The sequence below is a fragment of the Herpailurus yagouaroundi genome, unplaced genomic scaffold (assembly GCF_014898765.1).
Source record: "Herpailurus yagouaroundi ecotype Mexico unplaced genomic scaffold, PumYag 162, whole genome shotgun sequence".
NCBI classification, from domain to species: Eukaryota; Metazoa; Chordata; class Mammalia; order Carnivora; family Felidae; genus Herpailurus; species Herpailurus yagouaroundi.
In genome coordinates, this window is record NW_024412403.1 from 70,961,685 (window position 1) to 70,988,102 (window position 26,418).

At 38.9% G+C, this 26,418-nt stretch overlaps 1 protein-coding gene across 2 annotated transcripts in view; it reads left to right on the top strand.

The window, feature by feature from the left end:
• The window catches only part of UMPS (uridine monophosphate synthetase), a 31,932-nt gene extending 14,895 nt beyond the window's left edge, over positions 1–17,037 (top strand). The window contains exons 5-6 of one of the 2 annotated variants that reach the window (XM_040484770.1): positions 813–927; positions 2,075–2,209. In XM_040484770.1, coding sequence (XP_040340704.1) covers positions 813–927; positions 2,075–2,079 — 120 coding nt within the window. In that variant the 3' untranslated portion in view covers positions 2,080–2,209. Of the gene's footprint in view, positions 1–812; positions 928–2,074; positions 2,210–16,655 lie in introns of those variants that run through there. The other variant, XM_040484769.1, reaches the window with a different exon arrangement.
• The last annotated feature ends 9,381 nt before the right edge of the window (positions 17,038–26,418 follow it).

Genomic DNA, 26,418 nt, shown 5'->3' on the forward strand with positions numbered 1-26,418 from the left:
TATAGATATGTTAAAGACTATTACTTTTAAAAGTAATAAAATTTTAGTAAAATGTTAATTTTTAAGCGGGAATTTATTATATTATTTCAAAGACTGACTCTGAAGAAATCACATGGCCCTCGGGCCAGGTTTTAACTTCACCCCTATATTGAACATAAATGTGATTTCCCAGATCTCATAGTGGAGGGTCCATGAATCAGTGCTAATATTTGGCACTGGGGTTCTGGGTCTGCCTCAAGTACAAGACATGGCTTGATGGGTGAGAATACTTGGTGGCACGAATGGAACAGTATGAGCCTCATGGAAGAGCCTTCTATAAATGTGAGGAAATGCTGTAGAAATTGTGGAGATCAGTTATTGGCAAACGTAGATGAGATTTCTTTAGCCCTTGACAATATGATAGGTATCTGGATATGGAGTAGTACCCTGTGTGGGTAGGAATTAGTCTTCAATTTGGTTTCGTATCATCATAAATGTATTCTAGAGTACTTTCCACATACCCTTTTTAGAAGTAGGTGGGTTCTCAAGCATGATCATGCAGCATCTCAATTTTAGATGCACACGGTATAGGATTCTGTAATGTTTTTAAGGTATGATTAATTGGGAGAAAGGGTTATCTCGGGGTCTTATTAGATAAAATATATAGAGTCATAAATTACTTGTTTTAGATATAATGAGTTTAATATCAGGTGAGATAAGACATATATAAAGTAGAAGTTTCTTATTAGTTAATAGAGTCAAGTTTTTACTTGTAGAGCTGTTACTCTGTGTAATTAACTACTTTCTTGTAATCTATATTACCTTCCTTATAGGTTAAAATGGCTGAAGAGCATTCTGAGTTTGTGGTTGGTTTTATCTCTGGCTCCCGAGTAAGCACGAAACCAGAATTTCTTCACTTGACTCCAGGAGTTCAGTTAGAAGCAGGAGGTAAATCTGTTTATTGGTCATGGTTTTTCCAAAATGCTTCTTTACCCACAATAAAATTGTGTTATTACAAAGTTACTAAAGAGAAAGTTTGTTCGCCCAGAACAGTAACGAATGAGCCCTTCCTGACCTAGATGTGCAAAATAACTTGCGGGCTAATTTTAGGGTGAAAGTTAATTTTAGTTTAGTCTATCCCAACTAATGTTCTGAATATGCTGCCATAAAAGGTATTCTATGATCAAGGAAGAATGCTCTAAGCTAACAAAATCCAACATTTATTTCTTTGTTAGAGGACCTTGCAGAACTGTTGACATGTTAATGCGTATTGTGCCTTCTGAGTGTGGAGATAGATGGTTCTTTCACGTCTCCCAAACATAAAACACTTAGCAGTCTGAGAAAAGTAGTTATAGTGGAAAAACAGGACAAACACTGTAGTGAAGGGAGTGATCTGGGTTATAAAAATATGCATTTTTAAATGTCCTGTGGGACTCAGTAAAATGGCTTTGGTTTTGAATGGGGAAGAAATGATGACCTAGAAACATTTTTCCCGAATTGATTTTTGTCCAAGAAAGATTGCTTATCACAGGTAGGGGAGTTCATTCTATCCTGTTTTCTCTCTCTTTCCTTCTTTATGGGTTAGGCTTAAGAAGTTGGAGTTGGAAACTATGAAATACAGTAGGGTTCTTCTTAGTTAGCAAAACTATTTAAAATGACAACAGCTGTGCTTGTCTCCCCTCAGTGCAATTTGTCAGGTGTTCAAAAGGTACCTGTGAAAATATTGTGAGCAAAGTAGGTTTTGTATTAGTCATTCTTGTATATATCATGCTCATTCATCTTTCCATTGCACCCTGCATTCCCCAGTCTAGCTTTCCCCTCCAATTGATGTGTTACGTATCCTTCGAAACCTTTGGCTTTGTATATACTCACATATGCAGGTAAAGTTTAGGAGAATGTTTTCTGTATATGTGGCTGTATTACATTTTTACATCCAGAGTTAACCTTTTAACAACTACATCGTGTTTCCTAGTTATAACTGGGCTAAAATTGTTTAACCATTTCCGCTGTTGATAGATTTGGACTGTTATACAAACAGTGAACATTCTTGTGTATATTTTTGCACATGTGGAGTATTTCTGGAATATTCTTCTAGGCTAAAAACTCCTTGAGGATGAGAACTCTTTCTGAAGATTGCATATCCTCCAGCACAATGCTCCTGTGCTTCATAAATGGTCTGTAAATACTTGTATAAATGTTGAAAGAGTGAACAATATGCTGTATAAGAACAGTTTGATGATTGAAGGTATGAGTTTGGTAAACCTTGGTTTTCTTTTTAAACCCCGACATACTAGGACTAGTGGATTCCCGTTAGGTCCTTCAAGGTTAATTATTTTATATAATACCACCATACTTAAGGAAGGTACCACCTTTTGGGGGTTTGGTGGTTTGTTTTTAATTGTGTACTTTAAGCAGAAAACATTATAGAAAGTTAACCAGGAAGAAACTCATAGGCTAATGAAAATTCAGGTAAGTGAATGAATGGCGGCTGAATCCGTGGGGTTAACAAGTATTGGGGGTTTTACAGATTGTATTTGCCACAGAGCAGGCTGCAGCAGAATGACTCACCCAAGTTTGCGACAGCTGCCTTAGTGCTGGACAACTTTGACATTTTAATTTTGCACTAAACGTTTTGAGTCATTTGGGTTTCTGGCCCTTCCATTTAGCAGCCATGTATATTTGGACAAGTCACTTCACTTCTTCCGGTCTCATTGTCAAGTGTAAAATGGGAATAATAACAGCGTTGACCTCTTACAGTAGAGAGGCTTACATGAGATAGTGATGTATAGAATGCACTTCACACAGTACTATAACTGTGTATCTGGCAAATGAGAAGAAAACCACATCAAAGTGGGTAGGAGATGCTGGGACTCAGTCTCACCATAAAGCAAACTTAGGAGGGAAGTCAAAACTTGGAGCATCTCCCTGAGGAGTGAAGGAGTTGAATTGCACATCAGGTACTCCCAACTTTTAAGACCTATACCCAAGAGACACAGTTTTGTAAACCAACAGGGCTTATATCCATAAGGCTAGTGGGTGGCTTAGTCGGTTAAGCGTCCAACTCTTCATCTCAGTTCAGGTTTTGATCTCAGGGTCTTAAGTTCAGGCCCTGCATTGGGGTGTGCACTGGGGGTGAAGCCTACTTTAGTAATCTTAGAAATGTCTCTTAAAGGGCTCAGAGATAGCTGATGGTACCCAGACTTTAAGTAAAAAAGGCTCATTTGCTACTGTTAACGTGCTGCCCTAGGGGGCAGGCACCTAATTTAACACATATGTTTGAGAGCCTACTACAACACTTGTCAGGGACAGAGACTGGTGAGCGCCATCTTCATGCTCTTCCCCCGAGCACACTCCACAGTACCAGTATCTCCCAGAAGGGAGTTTTTACACATACCTGGTGTCCTGATTTTTACATCTGCCAAGGCGTTCCCCTTATTTACTCGGATTCACTATATATATTTGATTTTAAATTGGAATTTAAATAAAAACTTGGGAAGAAAAGTAAAAAAAAGTTAAAGACCAGGAGGACTCTTAAAAGCAGCAAGAGCAAAACAACTCCCTTGTATGTATACAAGGGAAGCCCCATAAGGCTAAAGATTATCTGTAGATTTTTCAGCAGAAACTGCAGGCCAGAAGAGTGGTGAGATAGATTCAAAGTGCTTGAAGAAAAAAAATCTTCCAACAAAGAACTCTCCTCAGCAGAGTTTGGAATTGAAGTATAAGAGAGTTTTCCAGAACAGCAAAAGCTAACGGAGAAGTTCATCATCCCTAAACCAGCCTTATAAGAAATTATTAAAGGGGTTTTTTTAAGCTGAAACAAAAGGATGCTAATTGGTAACAAGAAAACATATGAAAGAATAAATCTCACTGGAAAGGCAAATAGAAGTAGATTAAATTAACTTATTAAAAGGAATTATTTATTTATTTTGAGAGAGAGAGTGAGCATGAGTGGGGTAGGGGTAAGAGAGAATTCTAAGCAGTCTCCACTCTGACACAGTACAGAGCCTGATGCAGGGCTCGAACTCACAAACTGTGAGATTGTGACCTGAGCCAAAATCAGGAGTCAGATGCTTAACCGACTGAGCTACCCAGGTGCCCCTAGATTAATCCCTTTTAAGTTAAAAGACAAAAGTAATAAAAAAAATCCTTTAATTCTTGTAGTTACAATTATAAGATAAAATGTGATATTGAAAATGTAAAAGGGGGAGTAAAAATGTAGAGCTTTATTATTATTTTTGAGTTTGAGAGAGAGCACAAGCGGGGGAGGGGCAGAGAGAGGGAAAAAGAGAGAATCCCAAGCAGGTTCCACACTGTTAGGGCAGAGCCTGATGTAGGGCTTGAACTCACAAACCGTGAGATCATGACCTGAGCCAAAATCCGGAGTCAGACATTCAACTGACCCCCCAAAAATGTAGATCTTTAGAATGCTGTCAAACGTAATTTGTTAAAATAGATGTAAGTTGTTAAATGTAAGCCTTATTGTAACAAAACACATCCTTAATTAGATGCACAGGATAAAGAAATCCAAGCATACCACTTAAGAAAGTCATCAAATTACAAAGGAAGAGAGCAAGAGAAGAACAGAGAGCAGCCAGAAAACAATTTAACGAAATGGCAAAAAGTATATACCTAACAAGAATTATTTTATGTATGTATGTATTAGAGTGTGGGGGAGAGGAAGAGAGAATCCATACTCTGCACAGAGCCTTATGCAGGGCTCGATCCCACGACTCTGGGATTGTGACCTGAGCCAAAATCAAGAGTTGGATGCTCAAGTGACTGAACCACCAAGGCTCCCCTTAACAATAATTACTTTAAATGGACTAAATTTTCCAGTCAAAAGACAGAGTGGCTGAATGGATTTTAAAAACCAGACCTATCCATGTGCTGGCTATAAAAGACTCCATTCAGGTAGAAGCAAAGTATAAGAACTCACTTCATACATAGACTGAAAATAAAGAGATGGGGAAGATAGTCCATGCAAATGGAAACCAAAAGAAATAGACCCTTATCAGACCAAATAGACTTTCAAACAATGACTAATGAGAGACAGACTAAGGCATTACATGATAAAGGAGTCATTCCAACAAGAGGATGTAACATTTGTAAATTTTTTTGCATCTGGCATAGGAGCACCTAAATATATAAAGCAAATATCAATAGGCCTAGAGGGAGAAATACTAATACAAGAATAGTAGGGAATTTTAATATCTCACATCAGTAGATAGACCATCCAAACAGAAAGCCAGTAAAGGAACATCAGCTTAAAACAACACATTAGATGAGATGGACTTAACAGATATATACAGAACATTCTGTCCAAAAGCAGTAGAATGGAGGTTTTTCTCAAGTGCACATGGAACATCCTTCAGGGTAGATAGCATGGTAGGCCACATAATAAGTCTTAAACACCAAAACCAGATAAGAATGCCACAAGAACAGAAAATTAAAAGCCAATATATTCCTGATGAACATAGATGCAAAAATCCTCGACAAAAGAGCAAACTGAATTCAGTGATATCTTAAATGGATTATGCACCATGGTCAGCTGGAATTCTAAGGACACAGGGATGGTTCAGCTTCTGCAAATCAGTGTGATATACTACATTAACAAAATGAAGGGTAAAAATCATATGATCATCTCAACATATGCAGAAAGAGCATTTGACAAAATTCAGTATCCATTTATGATAAAGGCCTAAGGTGGCTATAGAGGGAACATACCTCAACATAATAAAGGCCACGGATGACAGGCCTACAGCTAACATTGTATTCAGCAGTGGAAAGATAAAAACTTGCCCTCTTAAATCAGGAACAAGACCTGGATGCCCACTCTTACCACTCTTATTCGACATAGTACTAGATAGAAGTCCTAGCCACAGAAATTAGAAAAAATAAACAAAAGTCATCCAAATTGGAAATGAAGATGTGAAGCTGTCAGTCACTATTTGCAGATTATATGATATTATTATATAGAAAACCCTGAAAGACCACCAAAAACAGGTTAGAACTAATAAACGAATTCAGTCAAGTTGCAGGATACAAAAATCTTGCATTCTCTGCACTTAATATCCTACTGTCAGAAAGGGAAATTAAGACCATCGCATTTACAATGGCATTAAAAAGAATAATATACCTAGGAATAAATTTAACCAAAGAAGTTGAAGGCCTGTATATTGAAAAATGTAAGACATTGATGAAAGAACTGAAGAAGATACAAATAAATGGAAAGATACTCATGCTCATGAATTGAAAGAATTAATATTGTTAAAATGTCCATACTACTCAAAATATATCAACAGATTCAGTGCACTCCCTATCAAAATTCCAGTGAGATTTTTCACTGAAGTAAAACAAACTACCCTAGTACTTGTATAGAATCAAAAAAGATCCCAAATAGCCAAAACAATCTAGAGAAAAAAGAACAAAATTAGAGGTTTCACACTCCCTGATTTCAAACTATAATTACAAAACTATAGTAATCAAAACAGTATGGTAGTGGTTTAAAAACAGACACAATGATCAGTGGAATACAGAAGAGAGCCCAGAAATAAACCCATGTAAATATGATCAATTGATTTATGACAAAGGAGCTAAGAATATACAATGGGGAAAGGACAGTCTCTTCAATAAAATGGTGTTGAGAAACAGATGTTGGCGAGGATGCAGAGAAAGAGGATCTCTTTTGCATTGTTGGTGGGAATGCAAACTGGTGCAGCCACTCTGGAAAACAGTATGGAGGTTCCTCAAAAAATTAAGAATAGAACTACCCTATGACCTAACAATTGCACTAGGCATTTATCCACGGGATACAGGTGTGCTGTTTCGAAGGGACACATACACCCCCATGTTTATATAGTAGCACTATCAACAATAGCCAAAGTATGGAAAGAGCCCAAGTGTCCATCAATGGATGAATGGATAAAGAAGATGTGGTATATGTATGTATACAATGGAGTATTACTTGGCAATCAAAAAGAATGAAATCTTGCCATTTGCAACTACGTGGATGGTACATGGATGGAACTGGAGGGTATTATGCTAAGTGAAATTAGAGAAAAACAAAAATCATATGACTTCACTCATATGAAGACTTCAGACAAAACAGATGAACGTAAGGGAAGGGAAGCAAAAATAATATAAAAACAGGGAGGGGGACAAAACAGACGAGACTCATAAATATGGAGAACAAACTGAGGGTTACTGGAGGGGTTGTGGGTAAGGGGCATTAAGGAATCTACTCCTGAAATCATTGTTTCACTATATGCTAATTAATTTGGATGTAAATTTTTAAAAATTAAAAAAATAATAAAATGGTGTTGAGAAAACTGGACAGGCAAAAGGATGTAACTGTGTCACTGCCTTATACTATACACAGATATTAATACAAAATGGATTAAAGACTTGAAATAAGGCTTGAAACCATAAAACTCCTGGAAGAAAACATAGGTGATAAGCTCTTTGACATCAGTGTTGGCAGTGATTTGTCTAATCTGACACCAAAACTAAAAGCAACAAAAGCAAAAATAAGTGGAACAATATTAAACTAAAAATATTCTGTACAGCAAAGGAAATCATCAACAAAGTTAAAAAAGCAACTTACTAAATGGGAGGAAATATTCGCTAATCATATATCTGATAAAGTGTTAACACCCAAAACATACAGTAAACTCATGTACATCAATAGCCAAAAAAAAAATAATCCAAATAAAAAATAGGCAGATCTGAAAAGGCATTTTACACAGATGACATACAGATGGCCAACATGAAAAGATGCTTAACATCACTAATCAGGGAGATGCAAATCAAAACCACAGTGAGATATCACCTCACACCTGTCAGATTGGCTACTATCAAAAAGACGAGAAGTGTTGGTAAGGCTGTGGAGAAAAGGGAACCCTTGTCTGCTATTGGTGGTATGTAGATTGGTATAGCCAACATGGAAAACCATGTGAAAGTTCCACAAAAAGTTAAAAATATATGTCAATACTACCCAAGGCAATCTACATATTCAATCCAATACCTATCAAAATAACACTAGCATTCTTCACAGAGCTAGAACAAACAATCCTAAAATTTGTGTGGAACCAGAAAAGACCTCAAATAGCCAAAGCAATCTTGAAAAAGAAAACCAAAGCAGGAGGCATCACAATCCCAGACTTCAAGCTGTATTACAAAGCTGTAATCATCAAGACAGTATGGTACTGGCAGAAGAATAGACACTGAGATCAGTGGAACAGAATAGAGAACCCAGAAATGGATCCACAAACATATGGCCAACTATTCTTTGACAAAGCAGGAGAGAATATTCAATGGAATAAAAACAGTCTCTTTATTAAGTGGTACTGGGAAAACTGGACACGACATGTGGAAGAATGAACCTGGACCACTTTCTTACACCATACACAAAAATAAAATGGATCAAAGACCTCAATGTAAGACAGGAAGCCACCAAAATACTCAAGGAAAAAGCAGGCAGAAACCACTTTGACCTTGGCCGCAGCAACTTCTTATTCAACATGTCTCCAGAGGCAAGGGAAACAAAAGCAAAAATGAACTATTGGGACCTCATCAGAGTAAAAAACTTCTGCACAGCGAAGGAAACAGTCAGCAAAACTAAAAGGCAACTGACAGAATGGGAGAAGATATTTGCAAATGACATATCAGATAAAGGGTTAGTATCCAAAATCTATAAAGAACTTCTCAAACTCAACACCCAAAAAATAAACAATCCAGTGAAGAAATGGGCAAAAGACATGAATAGACACTTCTCCAAAGAAGACCTCCAGATGGCCAACCAACACATGAAAAAATGCTCAACATCACTCATCATCGGAAATACAAATCAAAACCACAATGAGATACCACCTTACACCTATCAGAATGGCTAACATTAACTCAGGCAACAACAGATATTGGTGAGGATGTGGAGAAAGAGGATCTCTTTTGCGCTGCGTGGGAATGCAAACTGGTGCAGCCACTCTGGAAAACAGTATGGAGGTTCCTCAAAAAATTAAAAATAGAACTACCCTATGACCCAGCAGTTGCACTAGTAGGTATTTATCCAAGGGATACAGGTGTGCTGTTTTGAAGGGGTACATGCACCCCAGTGTTTATATAAGCACTATTAACAATAGCCAAAGTATGGAAAGAGCCCAAATGTCCATCGATGGATGAATGGATAAAGAAGTGGTGTATATAGATTGTTACTTGGCAGTCAAAAATAACAAAATCTTGCCATTTGCAACGACGTGGATGGAACTGGAGGGTATTGTGCTAAGTGAAATTAGAGAAAGACAAAAATCATATGACTTCACTCATATGAGGACTTTAAGAGACAAAACAGATGAACATAAGGGAAACAAAAACAATATAACAACAGGGAGGGGGACAAACCATAAAAGACTCTTAAATATGGAGAACAAACAGGGTTAGTGGAGGGGTTGTGGGAAGGGGGGGTGGGCTAAAAGGATAAGGGACATTAAGGAATCTACTCCTGAAATTGTTGCACTATATGCTAACTAAACTTGGATATAAATTAAAAAAATAAAAATTTTAAAAAATTAAAAAAAGAACTATCTGACCCATTAATTCTACTTCTATTAATCCAAGGAAAACAAAACACTAACTCAAAATGATACATGTACCCCCATATTCATTGAAGCACTATTTATAATAGCCAAGATATGGAAATAACCTAAGTGTCAGTGGATGAATAGAGATGTATACGTGTGTGTGTGTACTATGGAATATATATACACACAATGAAATATTATGACATAAAAATAATGAAATTTTGCCATTTGTGACAACATGGATGGACCTTGAGGGCATTATGCGGAATGAAATAAGTCAGAGAATGACAGATACCATATGATCTCACTTGTATGTGGAGTATAATACTAGAACAAGTTTCATAGATAAAAAGATTAGTGGTTGCCAGAGGCTGGGGTAGGAAGTAGGTGAAATGGGTGAAGGGTGTCAAAGGTACATACTTCCAGTTATAAAATAGGTCACAGGGATGTAATGTACAGCATGGTGACTATAATTAGTAATACTGTATTTCATATTGGAAAGTTGCTAAGAGTCTTAATTCTTACCACAGAAAAAAAATTTTTTTGTAATTAAGGTGATAATTGTCAGGTAGTCAATGTGATGACTTGGCAGTGTATACAAATACCAAATCATTAATGTTGTACACCTGAAACTAATGTTATATGTCAGTTATACCTCAATAAAAAAAATTCATAGCATTGGAAGTCCTGCTGACAGCATTTAGGCAAGAAAAATAAAAGTCATCTAAATTGAAAAGGAAAGAAAGTAAAACTCAGTAGTTGCAGATGACATGATACTGTACACAGGAATACTTCAGAGATAGTGTGGCTTCAGTTCCAAACCAGTGCAATAAATAGTGCCAATAAAGTAAATATTGCCAATAAAGCAAGCCAAGTGAAACTTTTGGTTTTGCAGTGCATATAAAAGTTGTGTTTATACTGTAGAGTATTAAGTGTACAGTAGCTTTATGTCTAAAACAACAAAGTACATACTTTAAAAATACTTTTAATTTTTTTAACGTTTATTTTTGAGAGAGACAGAGCATGAACGGGGGAGGGTCAGAGAGAGAGAATCCGAAACAGGCTCCAGGCTCTGAGCTGTCAGCACAGAGCCTGACGGGCTCAAACTCACAGACCACGAGATATGACCTGAGCCGAAGTCAGAGGCTTAACTGACTGAACCACCTGGGCGCCCCGAAAAACATTTTATTGTAGGAGCGCCTGGGTGGCTCAGTCAGTTAAGCCTCCGACTTTGTCCCAGGTCATGATTTCACAGTTTGTGAGTTCGAGCCCCGCGTCAGGCTCTGTGCTGGCAGCTCAGAGCCTGGAGCCTGCTTCAGATTCTGTGTCTCCCTCTCTCTCTGCCCCTGTCATGCTCATGCTCTCTCTAAAAACTAAATAAACATTAAAAAAATTTTTTTTAATAAATAAAAATATTTTATTGCTGAAAAGCTAACCGTTATCTGAGCTTTCAGCAAGTTGCAGTCTTTTTGCTGGTGCAGAGTCTTACCATGATGTTGATGGCTGCTGAGTGATGGTGGTGGTTGTTGAGCATTAGGGTAGCTGTGGCAATTTTTAAAAATAAGACAGCAGTGAAGTAAGTTGATGGACTCTTTCATGAACAATGCTCTCTGCATGCTCTCTGGAGCATGCAGTGCTGTTTGATAGCATTTTTAACCACTAAAAATTGGTGTCAGTCCTTTCAAACCCTGCCATTGCTTGATCAACTATGTTGAGGTAATATTCTGAATCCTTTGTTGTCCTTGCAACAGTCTTCACAGCATCTTCACCAAGAGTAGTTTCCATTTCCAGAAACCATGTCTTTGCTCGCCCATTAGAAGCAAGTAATGGGGCGCCTGGGTGGCTCGGTCGGTTGAGCGTCTGACTTCAGCTCAGGTCATGATCTCTTGGTTTGTGAGTTCAAGCCCCATGTCGGGCTCTGTGCTGACAGCTCAGAGCCTGGAGCCTGCTACAGATTCTGTGTCTCCCTCTTTCTGCCCGCCCCCTCTCTCTCTCAAAAATAAACATACATTTAAAAAATTTTTCTTACAAGCGTCATGTGTTATAGTTTTATCCGGAAACTGCAGCAAGTCAGTTGCCTCTTCAGGCTCCACTTCTAATTCTAGATCTCTTGGTGTTTCTACTACATCTATAGTTACTTCCTCCACTGGAGTCTTGAGCCCACAAGGTCATCCATCAGGGTTAGAGCCTGTGAATGCTGGTATTTTGACCTCTTTCCATGAGTCACAAATGTTCTTAATGGCAGCTAGAATGGTGAATCCTTTCCAGAAGATTTTCAGTGTACTTTCCATCAGAGGAATCACTTTCTGTAGCAGCTATAGCTTTATAAGACCTATTTCTTAAATAATAAGACTTGAAATTTGAAATTACCACTTGATTTATGGGTTTAGAATGGATATTGTGTTAGCAGGCATGACGACATTGATGTCATTGTACCTCTCCAACAGAGCTCTTAGGAAATCAAGTACATTGTCAGTAAGCAGTAATTTTTGGAAAGGAATCTTTTTTTCTGAGCAGTAGGTCTTAACAGTAGGCTTAAAATACTCAGTGAACCATGTTGTAAACAAATGTACAGTCATCCAGTCTTTGTCCCATTATAGAGCACAGGCAGAGAAGATTTAGCATAATTCTTAAGGACCCTAGGATTTTTCAGAATGGTAAATAAGCATGGTCTTCAGGTTAAAGTCACAGACTACATCAGCACCCAGCAAAAGAGGGTCAGCCTTTGAAACTTTGAAGCCAGGTATTAACTTCTAACTATGAAAGTCCTAAATGGCATCTTCTTCCAAAAGAAAGCTGTTTCATCTATATTGAAAATATGTTGCTTAGTGTAGCCACCTTCACTAATTAATGAATTATTGATTACCTGAGCTAGATCTTCTGGATAACTTGTTGCAGCTTCTACATCAGCACCTGCCTCTTGACCTTGTACTTTATGCTATGGAGACGGCTTCTTTCCTTAAAACCTCATGGGCCAACCTCTGCTAGCTTCCAGCTTTTCTTCTGAAGGTTCCTCACCTCTCTCAGCCTTCATAGAATTGAAGAGAGTTAGGGCCTTGCCCTGGATAAGGCTTTGGCTTAAGGGCTGGTTCAGTCTTTGATCCAAATCACGAAAACTTTCTCCATATCAGCAATAAGTGGTGTTGCTTATCTTTCATGTGTTCGGTAGAGTAGCACTTTTACTTCAAGAAATTACTTCAAGAATTTTTCCTTTGCATTCACAGCTTTGCTGTTTGGTGCAAGAGGACTAGTTTTCAGCCTGCCTTGACTTCTGACATGACTTCCTTGCTGTTCTTAGTCATTTCTAGCTTTTGATTCAAAATGAGAGACATGCAACTCATCCTTTCACTTGAACACTTAAGAGGCCATGTAGGGTTATTAACTGGCCCGATTTCAATATTGCTGTGTCTCAGAGAATAGGGAGGCACAAGAAGAGGGAGAGAGATGCTGGTGGAGCAGTCAGAACACACATTTATTAATTTCACCATCATATATGGGCAGTCTGTTGTGCCCCACAACAGTTGTGTTAGTAACATCAAAGATCGCTGATCACAGATTACTATAACAATGATGAAAAAGTTTGAAATATTGTGACAAGTACGAACATGTGATAGAGATACAAAGTAAGCACAGGCTATTGGAAAAATCAGGTCAATAGACTTGTTGAATACAAGGTTGCCTCAAACCTTCAATTTGTACAAAAAAAAAAAAAAGTAGATGCAAAGCACAGTAAAGTGAAATGCAGTAAAACAAGGTATGTCTCTACAGAAAATCTGAGAGTCCACCAAAAAATTATTAGAATAAATGAATTCAGTAGAGTTGCAGGATACAAAATTAACATGTAGAAATTAGTTGTGTTTCTATGTACTGATAATAAGCTATCAGGAAGAGAAGAAAATCCATTTACAATTGCATCCAAAGAAATAAAATACCTAGGAATAAAATAAACCAAGGAAGTCAAAGACCTGTACTCTGAAAACTGTTAAGACATTGGTGAAAGATTTGAAGATGATACAAATGTAAAGTATTATGTGCTCTTGGATTTAAAGAATTATAAAATGTCCATACTACCCAAAGCAATGTACAGATTCAGTACAATCTCCATCAATACCAATGATATTTTTTACAGAACTAGAACAAAGAATCCTAAAATTTGTATAGAACCACAAAAGACTTTGAATAGCCAAAGCAGTCTTGAGGAAGAGGAACAAAGCTGGAAGTCTTATGCTTCCTGATTACAAAGCTATAGTAGTTGAAGTAGTAGGTTATTGGCATGGAAACAGACACATAGATGAATGGAACAGAAGGAAGAGCCCAAAGATAAAGCCACTCTTACCTGGTCAACCTATGACAAAGGAGACAAGAATTCACAATGGGGAAAAGATAGTCTTTTTATTATTTTTTTAAATGTTTATTTTTTAATGTTCGTTTTTGAGAGAGAGAGAGAGAGAGAGCTGGGGAATGGGCCAAGAGAGAGGGAGACACAGAATCTGAAGCAGGCTCCAGGCTCCGAGAGCCCGACGCGGGGCTTGAACTCACAAGCCATGAGATCATGACCTAAGCGCAAGTCAGACACTTAATTGACTGAGCCACCCAGGTGCCCCATAATGTTTATTTTAGAGAGAGACAGAGTGTGAGCAGGGGAGGGGGCAGAGAGAGAGGGAGACACAGAATCTGAAGCAGGCTCCAGGTTCTGAGCTGTCAGCACAGAGCCCAATGTGGGGCTTGAACCCATGAACTGTGAGATCATGACCCGAGCCAAAGTCAGATGCTTAACTGACCGAGACACCCAGGTGCCCAATAGTCTTTTTAATAAGTGGTGCTGAGAAAACTGTACAGCTACATGGAAAAGAATGAAACTGGACCACTTCTTAAATCATACAAAAATGAATTCAAAACTTATTAAACTTGAATGTGAGACCTGAAGTTATAAAACTCCTAGAAGAAAACATAGGCAGTAAGCTCTTTTAGCACTATATTTTTGACAGGTCTCCTTAGGCAAGGGCAACAAAAACTAAAATAAATGGGATTGCATCCAACTAAAAAGTTTTTGGACAGCGAAGAAAACCATCAAATAAAAGGTACCCATTGAATGGGAGAAGGAATTTGCAAGTAGTCATATATCAGATAAGAATAAAAGGTTAATATCCAAAATATATAAAGAACTTAAACATTTTATTAAAAAATGGGCAAACGACTTGAATAGACATTTTCCCAAAGGAGACAGGTAGATAGTGGTCAGCAGGTAGACGAAAAGATATCAGCATCACTAATCATCAGGGAAAATACAAATCAAAACCATATGAGATAATACCTCATGCCAGTCAGAGTAGTTAATATCAGAAAGACAAGAAATAACAAGTGTTCACCAGGTTGTGGAGAAAAGGGAACCCTAGTCCACTAGTGTTAGTAGGAATGTAAATTGGTACAGCCATGGTGGAAAACAGTACTGGTTTCTCAAAAAATTAAAAATAAAGCTGTCATCGGGGCACCTGGGTGGCTCAGTCGGTTAAGCATCCGACTGGCTCAGGTCACGATCTCGCGGTCCGTGAGTTCGAGCCCCGCGTCAGGCTCTGGGCTGATGGCTCAGAGCCTGGAGCCTGCTTCCTATTCTGTGTCTCCCTCTCTCTCTGACCCTCCCCCGTTCATGCTCTGTCTCTCTCTGTCTCAAAAATAAATAAACAAGAAAAAAAAAATAAAGCTGTCATACAATCCAGCAATTCTAGTTCTGGGTATTTATCAGAAGGAAAAAAATCCCAGTTTGAAGAGATATATGCACCCATATATTCATTGCTGCATTATTTACAATAGCCAAGATAAGGAAGCAACCTAAGTATCCATCAATAGATGAATGGAGAAAGGTGTGATATATATCTATAGTGGGGAAAAAAGGTGAAGTCTTGCATTTGTGACATACTGAGGGTATTATGCCAAGTGAAATAGGTCAAAGACCAGTACCTGATGACTTCACTTATATTAGAATCTTGAAAAATCAAACCAAACAAAGCAGAAACAAACTCATAGATACAGGAAACAAAGTGTTAGTTACTAGTTGAGGGAGCAGTTGGGGAATGGATGAAATAGGTGAAGGGGGGATTAAGAGGTAAACTTCTAGCTATAAAATAAACCACGGAGATGTAATGTATAGATATAGTTAATATTGTAATAACTATGGTGACTGATAGTAACGACTTATTTTGGGGATCAGTTCCTAATGTTGAATCACTATGAATATCAATAAAAATATTGAATCACTATGATGTACACCTGAATACTAGGATATTCTGTATAATTATACTTAATTAAGAAACAAATTATTGGGGCGCCTGGGTGGCTCAGTTGCTTAAGCCTCCAACTCCTGATTTCTGCTAAGGTCATGATCTCATAATTCATGAGATCAAGCTCCACATCAAGTTCTGCTGACAGTCTGGAGCCTGCTTGAGATTCTCTCTTTCCCTCTATGCCCCTCCCCCACTCATTCTTTTTTCTCTCTCAAAATAAATAAACATGAAAAAAAACCAAATTAAAACAAATTGTGATAGAGTAAGAAAGGCAGTAGTCAAAATTAAGAATTGGGATTTGTACATAATCTGGTACTTAATGGGTGCGGAAAGGCTCACTTTGGCTGTGGTCAGATTAGAGGTTTGTGAGGAATTTTTCAACAGTGTCACAGTGATTCTAAGACGTATAGTATAAATGTCTGATTGCAAGGTCAGTTTTTATTGGGTTTGCTATTTTGGTAACGAACCTTTTTTGGCAACATAGAAGATTTATGGTTTTTTGATACTGTTAACCTATAAATGCTCTAAAATTAGACATTGAAGAGGAGTTGGCTAGCATCATTCTCTGCCATGGGGGTCTCTGGCCTATCCAAAGAGACTTTTTGCTTTTACTGACTTGCTTTTACTCACTTGCTGTCCAGCAGGGGCATGGAAAGCAATGGCACATACTGATTTAAAATTGGCTAGGTACTTGACAAATTTCATATTAAAAAAAAAAATTGGTTAGGTACTTTTTCAGAAAAGTCATGATCAGTTTCTTGATTTTTTTTTTTTTTTAATATTGTGTTATTAACAAACAGTGACTTTGGTGTTTTTGCAGGGGATAATCTTGGCCAACAGTATAATAGCCCACAAGAAGTTATTGGCAAACGAGGATCTGATATCATCATTGTAGGCCGGGGCATAATAATGTCATCTAATCGTCTGGAAGCAGCTGAGTTGTACCGAAAAGCTGCTTGGGAAGCTTATTTGAGTAGACTTGGAATTTGAGTGTCTTGGATACATGTTTGTGAAGACCTTGAAGATACATGGTCTCCTGAGAAGCGTGGCGTGAAATAATAAGCAGCATTTAATGGATTGGATTCTTTCATGGGTTCTGTGTTGGAGTGACTTCTGGATTTCTAACAGTCTTTACGAAATACTGAATGATGAGTAATCACTGCGTTGTTACTATAATAAATTTATTTTCAAGCTTTTTTTTATTGAGATTGATGTTGGTTAGGCAGTCACAGTCCTGCTTGTGTTGGGATCTTTCATATTTGAAAGATCAGACTTTCTTTTAATTGTTGTGACACAAAAATTTTAAGACATCAAAAGGCCCAAACCGTTGTAGTATTTCATGTGCCTTATGTGATGCCCAAATAATATTTAAATATTTGCTGTTCTCCTTTTCTGTTTAAAAGTGATAGTCGAGGTATCCATAGGGAAATAGGAAGTGGGGAAGGTGATGGTAGCTGCAACCCCGAAGCCAATATCTGGCTTTCATTTCGATCACAGGCAGCAGTTATGGACCTGTGCTGAAGCAGGCAGAGCTTCCTCATGCTTTATTGGATTACAAGTGGACAAGCTGCTCTTTCATTTGTTTAAAGACAATAGTCAAGATATCTAAGGTTCCATTTGAAGGTTTGCTCAGAACCTGTACAATTATCCCAACTACCCTGGACAGGGAAGTCTGCCTTCACCAGAAATAGAAAGGAGCCCAGCAACAGAGCTGACACTGTTACCAACATTTCTGGGTTTCCACTGAGGTAGGGCCAGGGACATGCACCTTCACAGGCCCCACCTGCACGCATGTGCCATAACCAGTTGAGCAGCCCCTTTCTGGTCCCAAATACACTATTTTTCCCACCAGTTCTTCTGAGTTTCTGCACGATCCCTCTTTTCCAGTAGTGACAGAGATTTGCCCCCATTCTACATATTTCTTTTCATCTTTTCAGGAACAGTCTTGGGAGTAAAGGGTACGAGCTCAGATGCCCATTTTGAAGCAGGTGGCCCCACCCTGTATGTTCAAGGTCTTGTTTAGGAGGGTCAGTGTGGCAATTGCAGCTGAAGGCTCTCCGTCCTTAATCCATCAGCGTGTTGAGAAGCATGCTAAGAACTACTGAACTGGTAAGACATGTTTTTCAGATACAATGAGACATCTTGGGGTGTCCCATTCCCGCTGGGTCACCTACACCCGGCCTTCACAGGTATAAGCTCTGGCCACATCAGTATACTAGCACTGCCTCTTCTACTGAAGCTCATCCAAGACCCACTAGGTAATGAAATCAGAGGCCCCGACCGTGCATTTAAAATGCAAATTCTGGGCCCCACCAGAGATGCTGCCTCAGATTTGGGGTAAGGCATTTCTAACAAGTGCTTCCTGTGATTCTGATGTTTGAGAATAAGCCCAGCGCTTTTGCAGGCCTTTTATCTAAGCAAAACCCCACCTGGACTCCTAAAATTTTGGAACACAAACTGATTCAGGTAAATAACTTGGCTATCTCAGGAACTAGGAGAGTACTTTTCAGCTTGGAAGTATCTTGGAGACATTAGATCGTGCAGCCCTTCCTTAGTCAAGGCATATTTACGGAGCATAAGCACTCAGCATTATAACCTGTCCTAGTAACAAAAGGGAACATCCTTCACAGGGCACCCAGAACACGTGTAAGACTAATGGAGTGGAGAACTCTATCCCCTGGCCTCTTCCAGTATTCTAGGCATTTAGTAATGCATAAGCCAATTGCTTTGTAGTGCTGGAAGCACCTAAGAAATCTGGTCTGGCTCCCTTACTGTTCAGCTACAGGAGTATAGACCCAGGATGGTAACGAGATCCACTCACTGCAGCTTGTGGCTAACACAGTCCCGGAGTCTCAGTCCCAACTCAACCTTAATCATTGATTGTAGCTACTTCTAGGAAAAGTCCCCTAACGTAGCCCCTAGGGACTGACAGAAGGCACCTTCAATGTTACTTCCTCTCAACTCCCATTCACCCATCTCTCTGAAGAAAATGGCTGCTGGGTTCATTCAGGTAAGGCCTAGAAGCATGATTACAGGCTCTGCCAATATCTCCAAAGAAGAGAGCAGGTGCCAGGTATTGTCTCCATTAAGGTAGAAGAAGGAACAATAGTGAGGAGGCTCAGGACTTGTGGAGGTGTGTGTGTGTGTGTGTGTGTGTGTGTGTGTGTACACCCCAGCGGGTCAACTGGATTTTCCTTGGTTAGGGAGGAACTGAGGTTTCTGACAGAGATTATCCTAGTTACTATAATGATGGCCCTTAGAAGTCTGTAGGCCTCCTACCAGCCACAGGTTTGCTGTTCTAGGAGCATCTGCCCCACCTCTCAAGGTGTACAGAGCCAAGGGTAGACAAAGTGTCTGAGGAAATCCAGCAACCTGGGGAGGGAAGCAAAAAAACACCCATAGTAGCTCCAAGAGAGCAGGGATTCAATCTTGGATTCATTACAATATTCTCTGTACTTGGGATGGGGCCCAGCAAACTTTCTGAATGTTCACAAACACAAGGCTTCTGGTAAGAGTGAGCTGCCCCAGGAAACACCACACTTCAGAGACCAAAGTACCAAAAACGAGACCTGAGTTTTGGGAGAACTTAAATAATTTTAGTTTTGAATTTGAAAGTGAGATGGAAAATTTTAAAGATGGTATGATAATGTTGAGAACTACATTCATGGGCTGGAAGAGCAAGTGGAAGAAACCATTAAAATTCAGAACAAGGAGACAAAAAAATGGAAGTAGTAAGGGAGTAGATGACAGCTTTAGAAGACAGATGCAGCAATAAAAGGCATTCTGGGAGGAGAGGCAATCATTTTAGAAATAACTGACCTCTCTTGGGGGCACCTGGGTGGCTCAGTCGGTTAAGCGTCTGAATTCGACTCAGGTCACGATCTCGTGGTCCGTGAGTTCGAGCCCCGTGTAGGGCTCTGGGCTGATGGCTCGGAGCCTGGAGCCTGCTTCTGATTCTGTGTCTCCCTCTCTCTCTGCCCCTCCCCCGTTCATGCTCTCTGTCTCAAAAATAAATAAACGTTAAAAAAAAAAAAAAGAAATAACTGACCTCTCTAGTTTGAAAAAATACTTGAATTTGCAGATTAAAAGAGCCCACTAAGTTCTAGGCAGGAGTTATGTACAAAGGCATAGACTTAGGCATATCCTATGAAAATTATTGAATTTCTAGGATAAAGATTACTAAAAAAAAAAAAAAAAAAAAAAATCAGACCAGTAGCAGACTGTCACCTTTAACACTGGAAGCCTGGAGACAGATAGTGACACATGCGGGCCCCAAGAGGAGAAGACGGCCATAACCAATAATCTGAGCCCAGCCATATGATCCCCTGTCAGGTGGTAGCAGCCAGTTGTAAGTGTTTCTTAGGCTTCTTGTTCACGGGTACTTTAGGACTCAGAATCAATATCTACATCTAGATATTAGAATAGAATTGCAATAGAATACAATACAATCGCCACTTTAGTTTGGTACTTTCTATTCAATCCTGAGAAGATTCAGTATCTTCCTGGAAGAACATGTCTCTTGAGGCTGATAGGAAGGAAAATCTGGCTGATGTCTCTTATGATGGTATGGAAGTACTTTTCAAAGTCTAGAAACTAAGTTCCATGATGACCAGGACAGTGACAGTCTGGTGCACTTCCTGTATGCAAGAAATACTTGGTTGATTAAATGATGAAAGAATATACATATAGCTGCAAATCTACATATAGACATAAAGGGGTAAAAAAGCTGAATGTATCTACCTCTATAGAAAGGGGGTAAAGAGTATAACAAAAATACCAAATTGTTAGTCAAGAGACAGGGATTCTCATCCTAAACTCTGCTTGTAATTAGCTCTTCTGCAGCCTTGTGCAAATCATTTCTCATTGGTCCTCAATTTCTTCATCTGTGAAATGGGGTGATTGGATTAGATGATCTTTAAGGGGCTTCCAATTTCAGTTCCCTAAGATTCTGAGATTTCCTAAGATTCCAAGTCACCACTTCAGCTACTAGCAGATCCCAGTTCAATTAGCTAGATACACCCACTCTACCTCTGCGCCACCAGCTTCCACCTGACGGGCCCTTTAAAAGGCACAGGCTCAGTGCATCTCACTTGCTAGTGTAGATATTGAGTAAGAAAAAAGTAGAGTGGAGCCCACACCAACCTTCCACAGGAGACCTAGCTGATTTATAAGCATAATAATAAATGCTTATTATTGTATGCCATGGAATTCTGAGGTGGTTTGTTATGCAACGGTAGCTTAACGACGTGTTGCAGCTCTCCAAGACCTACCCCTGGTTACCAGGAAGACAAAAATTTTATTCCACCAAGAATCAGCCTCCCAGTCCTCCCCTCTGGGTGCTTTCAGTAATCTCTCTAAAAGAAATGGCTGCCTGACTGTGGCAGACATGCTAACTGCAGACAGTGAGTCTGATGGCTAGCTCTGCCCACCAACGAGAGCCTTTCAGTTAAACAGGAAGGGAGCAAGACATGCCCCACGTGTGACAGAAAAGCTAATTGCAGACAAGTCTGACTGTTAGCCCTACCTGCTAATGAGCCCAAAGTGGTGGCTTTAAACAGGCTTCTCAACAGCATGGAGATCAAACCCTGTGCAGTGCACCCACAGCAGACAGAGCAGGTCATTGCAGCTGGCTAGGCTGAAGGCCACCATGGCTCAGCCACACACAGTAGGGCACATGCAGCCCACACAGGGGATACCCCAGGAGCACCTGGTTCTGGTGACCAGCGGGGATTGCACTACAAGATGACACAGGACTTCTACAAAAAAGATACTACTTTTAAGACCAGGAGCTGTAGCTGACTTACTGAATACATAGAAACAAACACAGAATTAGATAAAATGAGGAGATACAGGAATATGTCTCAAATGAAAGAACAAGACAAGAATCATAGTAAAAGAGCTAAGTAAAATGGAGGTAAACAACATGCCCGATAACTCAAAGCAATGGTCATAAAGATACTCAATGGACTTGAGAAAAGAGTATATGAGCTCATAACTTCAACAAAGAAATAGAAGATTTAAAAAACAAGTCAGAGCTGAAGAATTCAATAAATTAAATTAAAAAAATAAACTAGAGGGAATCAAGAGCAGATTAGAGGATACAGAAAAATGGATCAGCGATCTGGGAAACAGTATAAGGAAAACAACCAGTCTGAACAGCAAAACTAAACATAATAAAAAAAAAATTAGAATAGGGTAAGGGAACTCAGCAACACCATCAAGTATAATAACATTTGAATTATAGGGATCCCAGGAGAAGAGAGAGATAAGGACACAGAAAATTTATTTTAAGAAATAATAGCTGAAAACTTCTCTAATAATCTGGGGACGGGAACAAACATCCAGATCAAGGAATCACAGAGAGCTCCCAGCAAAATTAACCCAAGGAGGTCCACTCCAAGACACATAATAATTTATATGGCAAAAAAATAGGGATAAAGAGATTTTCAAGAGCAGCAAGAGAAAAGAGTTACATATAAGAGAAACCCCATAAGGGTATCAGCTGACTTTAAAGCAGAAATTTTGCAGGCCAGAAGGGAGTGGCATGATATATTCAAAATACTGAAAAGAAAAAAAACAAAAACTCAATAACCAATACTCTACCCAGCAAGTTTATCATTCATATTAGAAGGAAAGATAAAGAGTTTCCCAAACAAACAAAAGCTAAAAGAGCTCATCACCGCTAAACTAGCCTTAAAAGAAACATTAAAGGAGATACTTTAAGTGGAAGGAAGAGGCTGTAAATAGAGGAAAATTATGAAAGAAATTCACAGGTAAAAGCAAACCTATAGTAAAGGTAGATTAATCACTTATAAACCCAGTATGGAGGTTAAAACATCAAAGTGATAAAAATCAATTATACCCACAAAAATTAGTCAAGAGATGCACAAGATAAAATGTTAAAGATGACATACATAGAACATGGAGGTGGGGGGGGAGTAGAAATTTGGTGATTTTAGAATGTGTTAGAACTTAAATGACCATCAGCTGAATAAAGACTACTATAAGATGTTGTAGATGAACCCAACGGTAACCACAAATCAAAAATCTGTAATAGACACACAAAAGTAAAAAGAAGGGAATGCAAGCAAAACATCAACACAAACCATCAAACCACAGGGAAGAGACCAAGAAATAAAGAAACAGAGAAGTTACAAAAACAATCAGAAGGCAAATTAACAAAACAGCAGTTAGTATAAACCTACCAGTAATTACTTTAAATGTAAGTGAACTAAATGTTCCAATCAAGACAAAGGATGACTGAATGGATAAAAAAATAATAATAATCTATTTGCTGCCTACAAGAGACTTATTGCAGACCTAAAGACACATGCAGACTGAAAGTGAAGGGATGGAAAAAACATATGCAAATGGAAGGTGGGGGGTGGCACAGGGTAGCGATACTTCTATCAGACAAAATAGATTTTAAAACAGACTGTAACAGTCTACAGCCATACCACCTTGAACGTGCCTGATCTCATCTAAAACGGACTGTAACAAGAGACAAAGAAGGACACTACATAATGATAAAGGATTAACCCAACAAGAGGAGGATATAATAATTGTAAATATCTATGCATACAACTTAGGAGCACCTAATACCTGAAGCAAACATTAGTGGACATAAAGGGAGAAACTGACACCAGTACAATAATAGTAGGGGAGTTTAACACCTTACTTACATCAATGGATAGATCATCCAGCTAGAAAATCAACAAGGCAGCAATGGCTTTGAATACATTAGACCAGATGGACCTAACACATATACAAAACATTCCATCCAAGAACAGAATACACATTCAAGTGCACATGGAACATTCTCTAGGATAATAGATCACATGTTAAACCCAAAGCAAGTCTCAACAAATTTAAGAAGGTTTAGGTCATATCAAGCATCTTCTCTGACCACAACAGTATGAAACTAGAAATCCATTACAAGAAGAAAATCTGGAAAAACACACAAGGAGGCTAAACAACATGCTACTAAACAATGAATGTGTCAAGGAAGAAATCAAAAGGGAAATTTAAAAATACATGGAAACAAAATACAGTAGTCCAAAATCTTTGGGACACCGCAAAAGAAGTTCTAAGGGGGAAGTTTAAAGTGTTATAGGCCTACCTCAAGAAACAAGAGAAATCTCAAACAACGACCCAAAGCAATCTCTATCAAAATACCAAATTTTATCAAAATCCTAAAATTTGTGTGAAACTAAAGACCCTGAATAGCCAAAGCAATCTTGAAAAAGGACAAAGTTGGAGGTATCACAATCTCAGATTTCAAGACATACTACAGCACTGTAGTAATCAAAATGGTAGGGTTCTGCCACAAATGCAGACACATAGATCAATGGATATGTGAGGATAGAGAGCCCAGAAATAAACCCACACCTATATTATCAATCTACAACAAAGAAGGCAAGAGTATATGATGGGGAAAAGAGTCTTTTCAATAGGTGGTGTTGGGAAAACAGCTCCATGCAAACGAATGAAACTGGACCACATTCTTCCACCATACCCAAAAATGAACTCAAAAAGGGTTAAAAACCCAAACGTGGCACCTGAAACCATACAACTTCTAAAAGAAAACATAGGCAGTAATCTCTTGGACACTGCCTTTAGCAACCTATTTATGGATGTCTCCTCTGGCAAGGGAAAAAAATGCAAATATGAACTATTGGGACTATAATACCCAATATACTCCAAATAAATAAGATAAATAAAATAAAAAGATTTTGCATGGCAAAGGAAACCACCAACAAAATGAAAAGGCAACCTACTGAATAAGAGAAAGTATTTGCAAATGATATATCTGATAAGGGGTTAATATACAAAATATATTAAGAACTCATGTGACTAAATACCAAGAAAAAAACACTTGATTAAAAAATGGACAGAAGCCCTGAATAGACATTTTTCCAAAGAAGACACAGAGATGGCTAACAGACACATGAAAAGATGCTCAACATCACTAAACATCAGGGAAATGCAAATAAAAACCACAATGAGGTGTCACCTCATACCTGTAAGAGTGGCTAGTATCAAAAAGATGAGAAATAACAAGTGTTGGTGAGAATGGGGAGAAAAGTGAAACCTTGTGCACTGTTGGTGGGAATGCAAACTAGTGCAGCCACTATGGAAAACTGAATGGTGATTCCTCAAAAAAAAAAAAAAAAAAAAAAAGAAAGAAAAAGAAAAAAGAAACAAAGGAAATATCATATAATCCAGTAATTCCACTTCTGGAAATCTATCTAAAGAAAATGACAACATTAATTTAAAAATATATATGCATCTCTATGTTTGCTGCAGCATTATTTACAATAGCCATGTTATGGAAGCAGCCCAAGAATCCATTGATAGATGAATGGATAAAGAAGATATGGTGTGTGTGCGCACGCGCGCGTGCGCGCGCACACACACACACACATATATACAGTGGGATATTACTCAGCCATTAAAAAGAATGAGATCTTGCCATTTGTGACATGGATGGATCTAGAGGGTATCGTGCTAAGTGAAATAAGTAAAAAAAGACAAATACCATATGATTTCACTTATATGTGAGCTCTAGGATAAGAAGCCAGTCACACATTTTCCAGAAGGTGCAGTATGGATGGAAAATCATCAAACCAGAGAAGGGGTCCCTGAGCTGGGGTCTAACACTCGTCCCAGGGGTGACTGACCTCAATTTCCTCTTTTGTAAAATGAGGAAATGCCTTCCCTGAACACCATGTGGGCCTATTGTGAGTGTCAAATGAGGAGAGGCTGCTGTTAGTCTCAGGGGTTTGCTATTTGAAGCAGGTTAAGACCAACGAAGTTTTAATTGGTGAGCCTTCCAGGGTGTTTCTGGAGTCAAACGAAGATGGTAAATGGTAACCTGTTGCCCTGAGAAGTAGGTCCAGACTTTTTTATATGTTACCTATTTATATATTTTATATGCATTATTCTGACAAGGGGTCAGTAGTAGTCACCAGAACAAAAAAGTAAAGTATCCTCCTATCCTAGAAAGTTAGGGCTTATGGTTACTTACAGGTTAGATCTTGCCTTTATGCACCAAGGTGTGAGGGTCTTCAGATGAAGAAATGACACAGAAGGACATGGTCAGAAGGATCCAAAAGTGTGTGTGGAGGGAGGAAAGGTGTGAGGAGGGGGCAGCAGAGAAGACAGTTCAGGGAAGAGGTCAAGGATCTCAAGAAGAACCAGAGGCAGGTTATATTTTGTTGCATTTAGTTTCCAGCTTCCCGACAATCAAGATATCCGGACAGACCAGGTCCCATCAAATGACAAAATGAAGCATCAGAACTTCCTGGCATGGAACTCTTAAGAGAAATAAATTGGATATGAAGACCTTCTCACTGGGACACATCACCCAACCATCTCAGAGGCTGCTGTCAGACAGGCTGATGCGCGGTGACCATCCAAGAGTTCCTCGCACAAACGCGACCTCACCAGGAGGGGCCTTGGGAGCTGAGAAGGGGGGCTCTACAGACACAGCTCTCCCTGCCAACACCACCATGTCTCCCCATCTCTCCTCCCCCTCCACTTCCCATCCTCCCTGGAGGGGCTAAGGCCTGAATGGAGCCAGG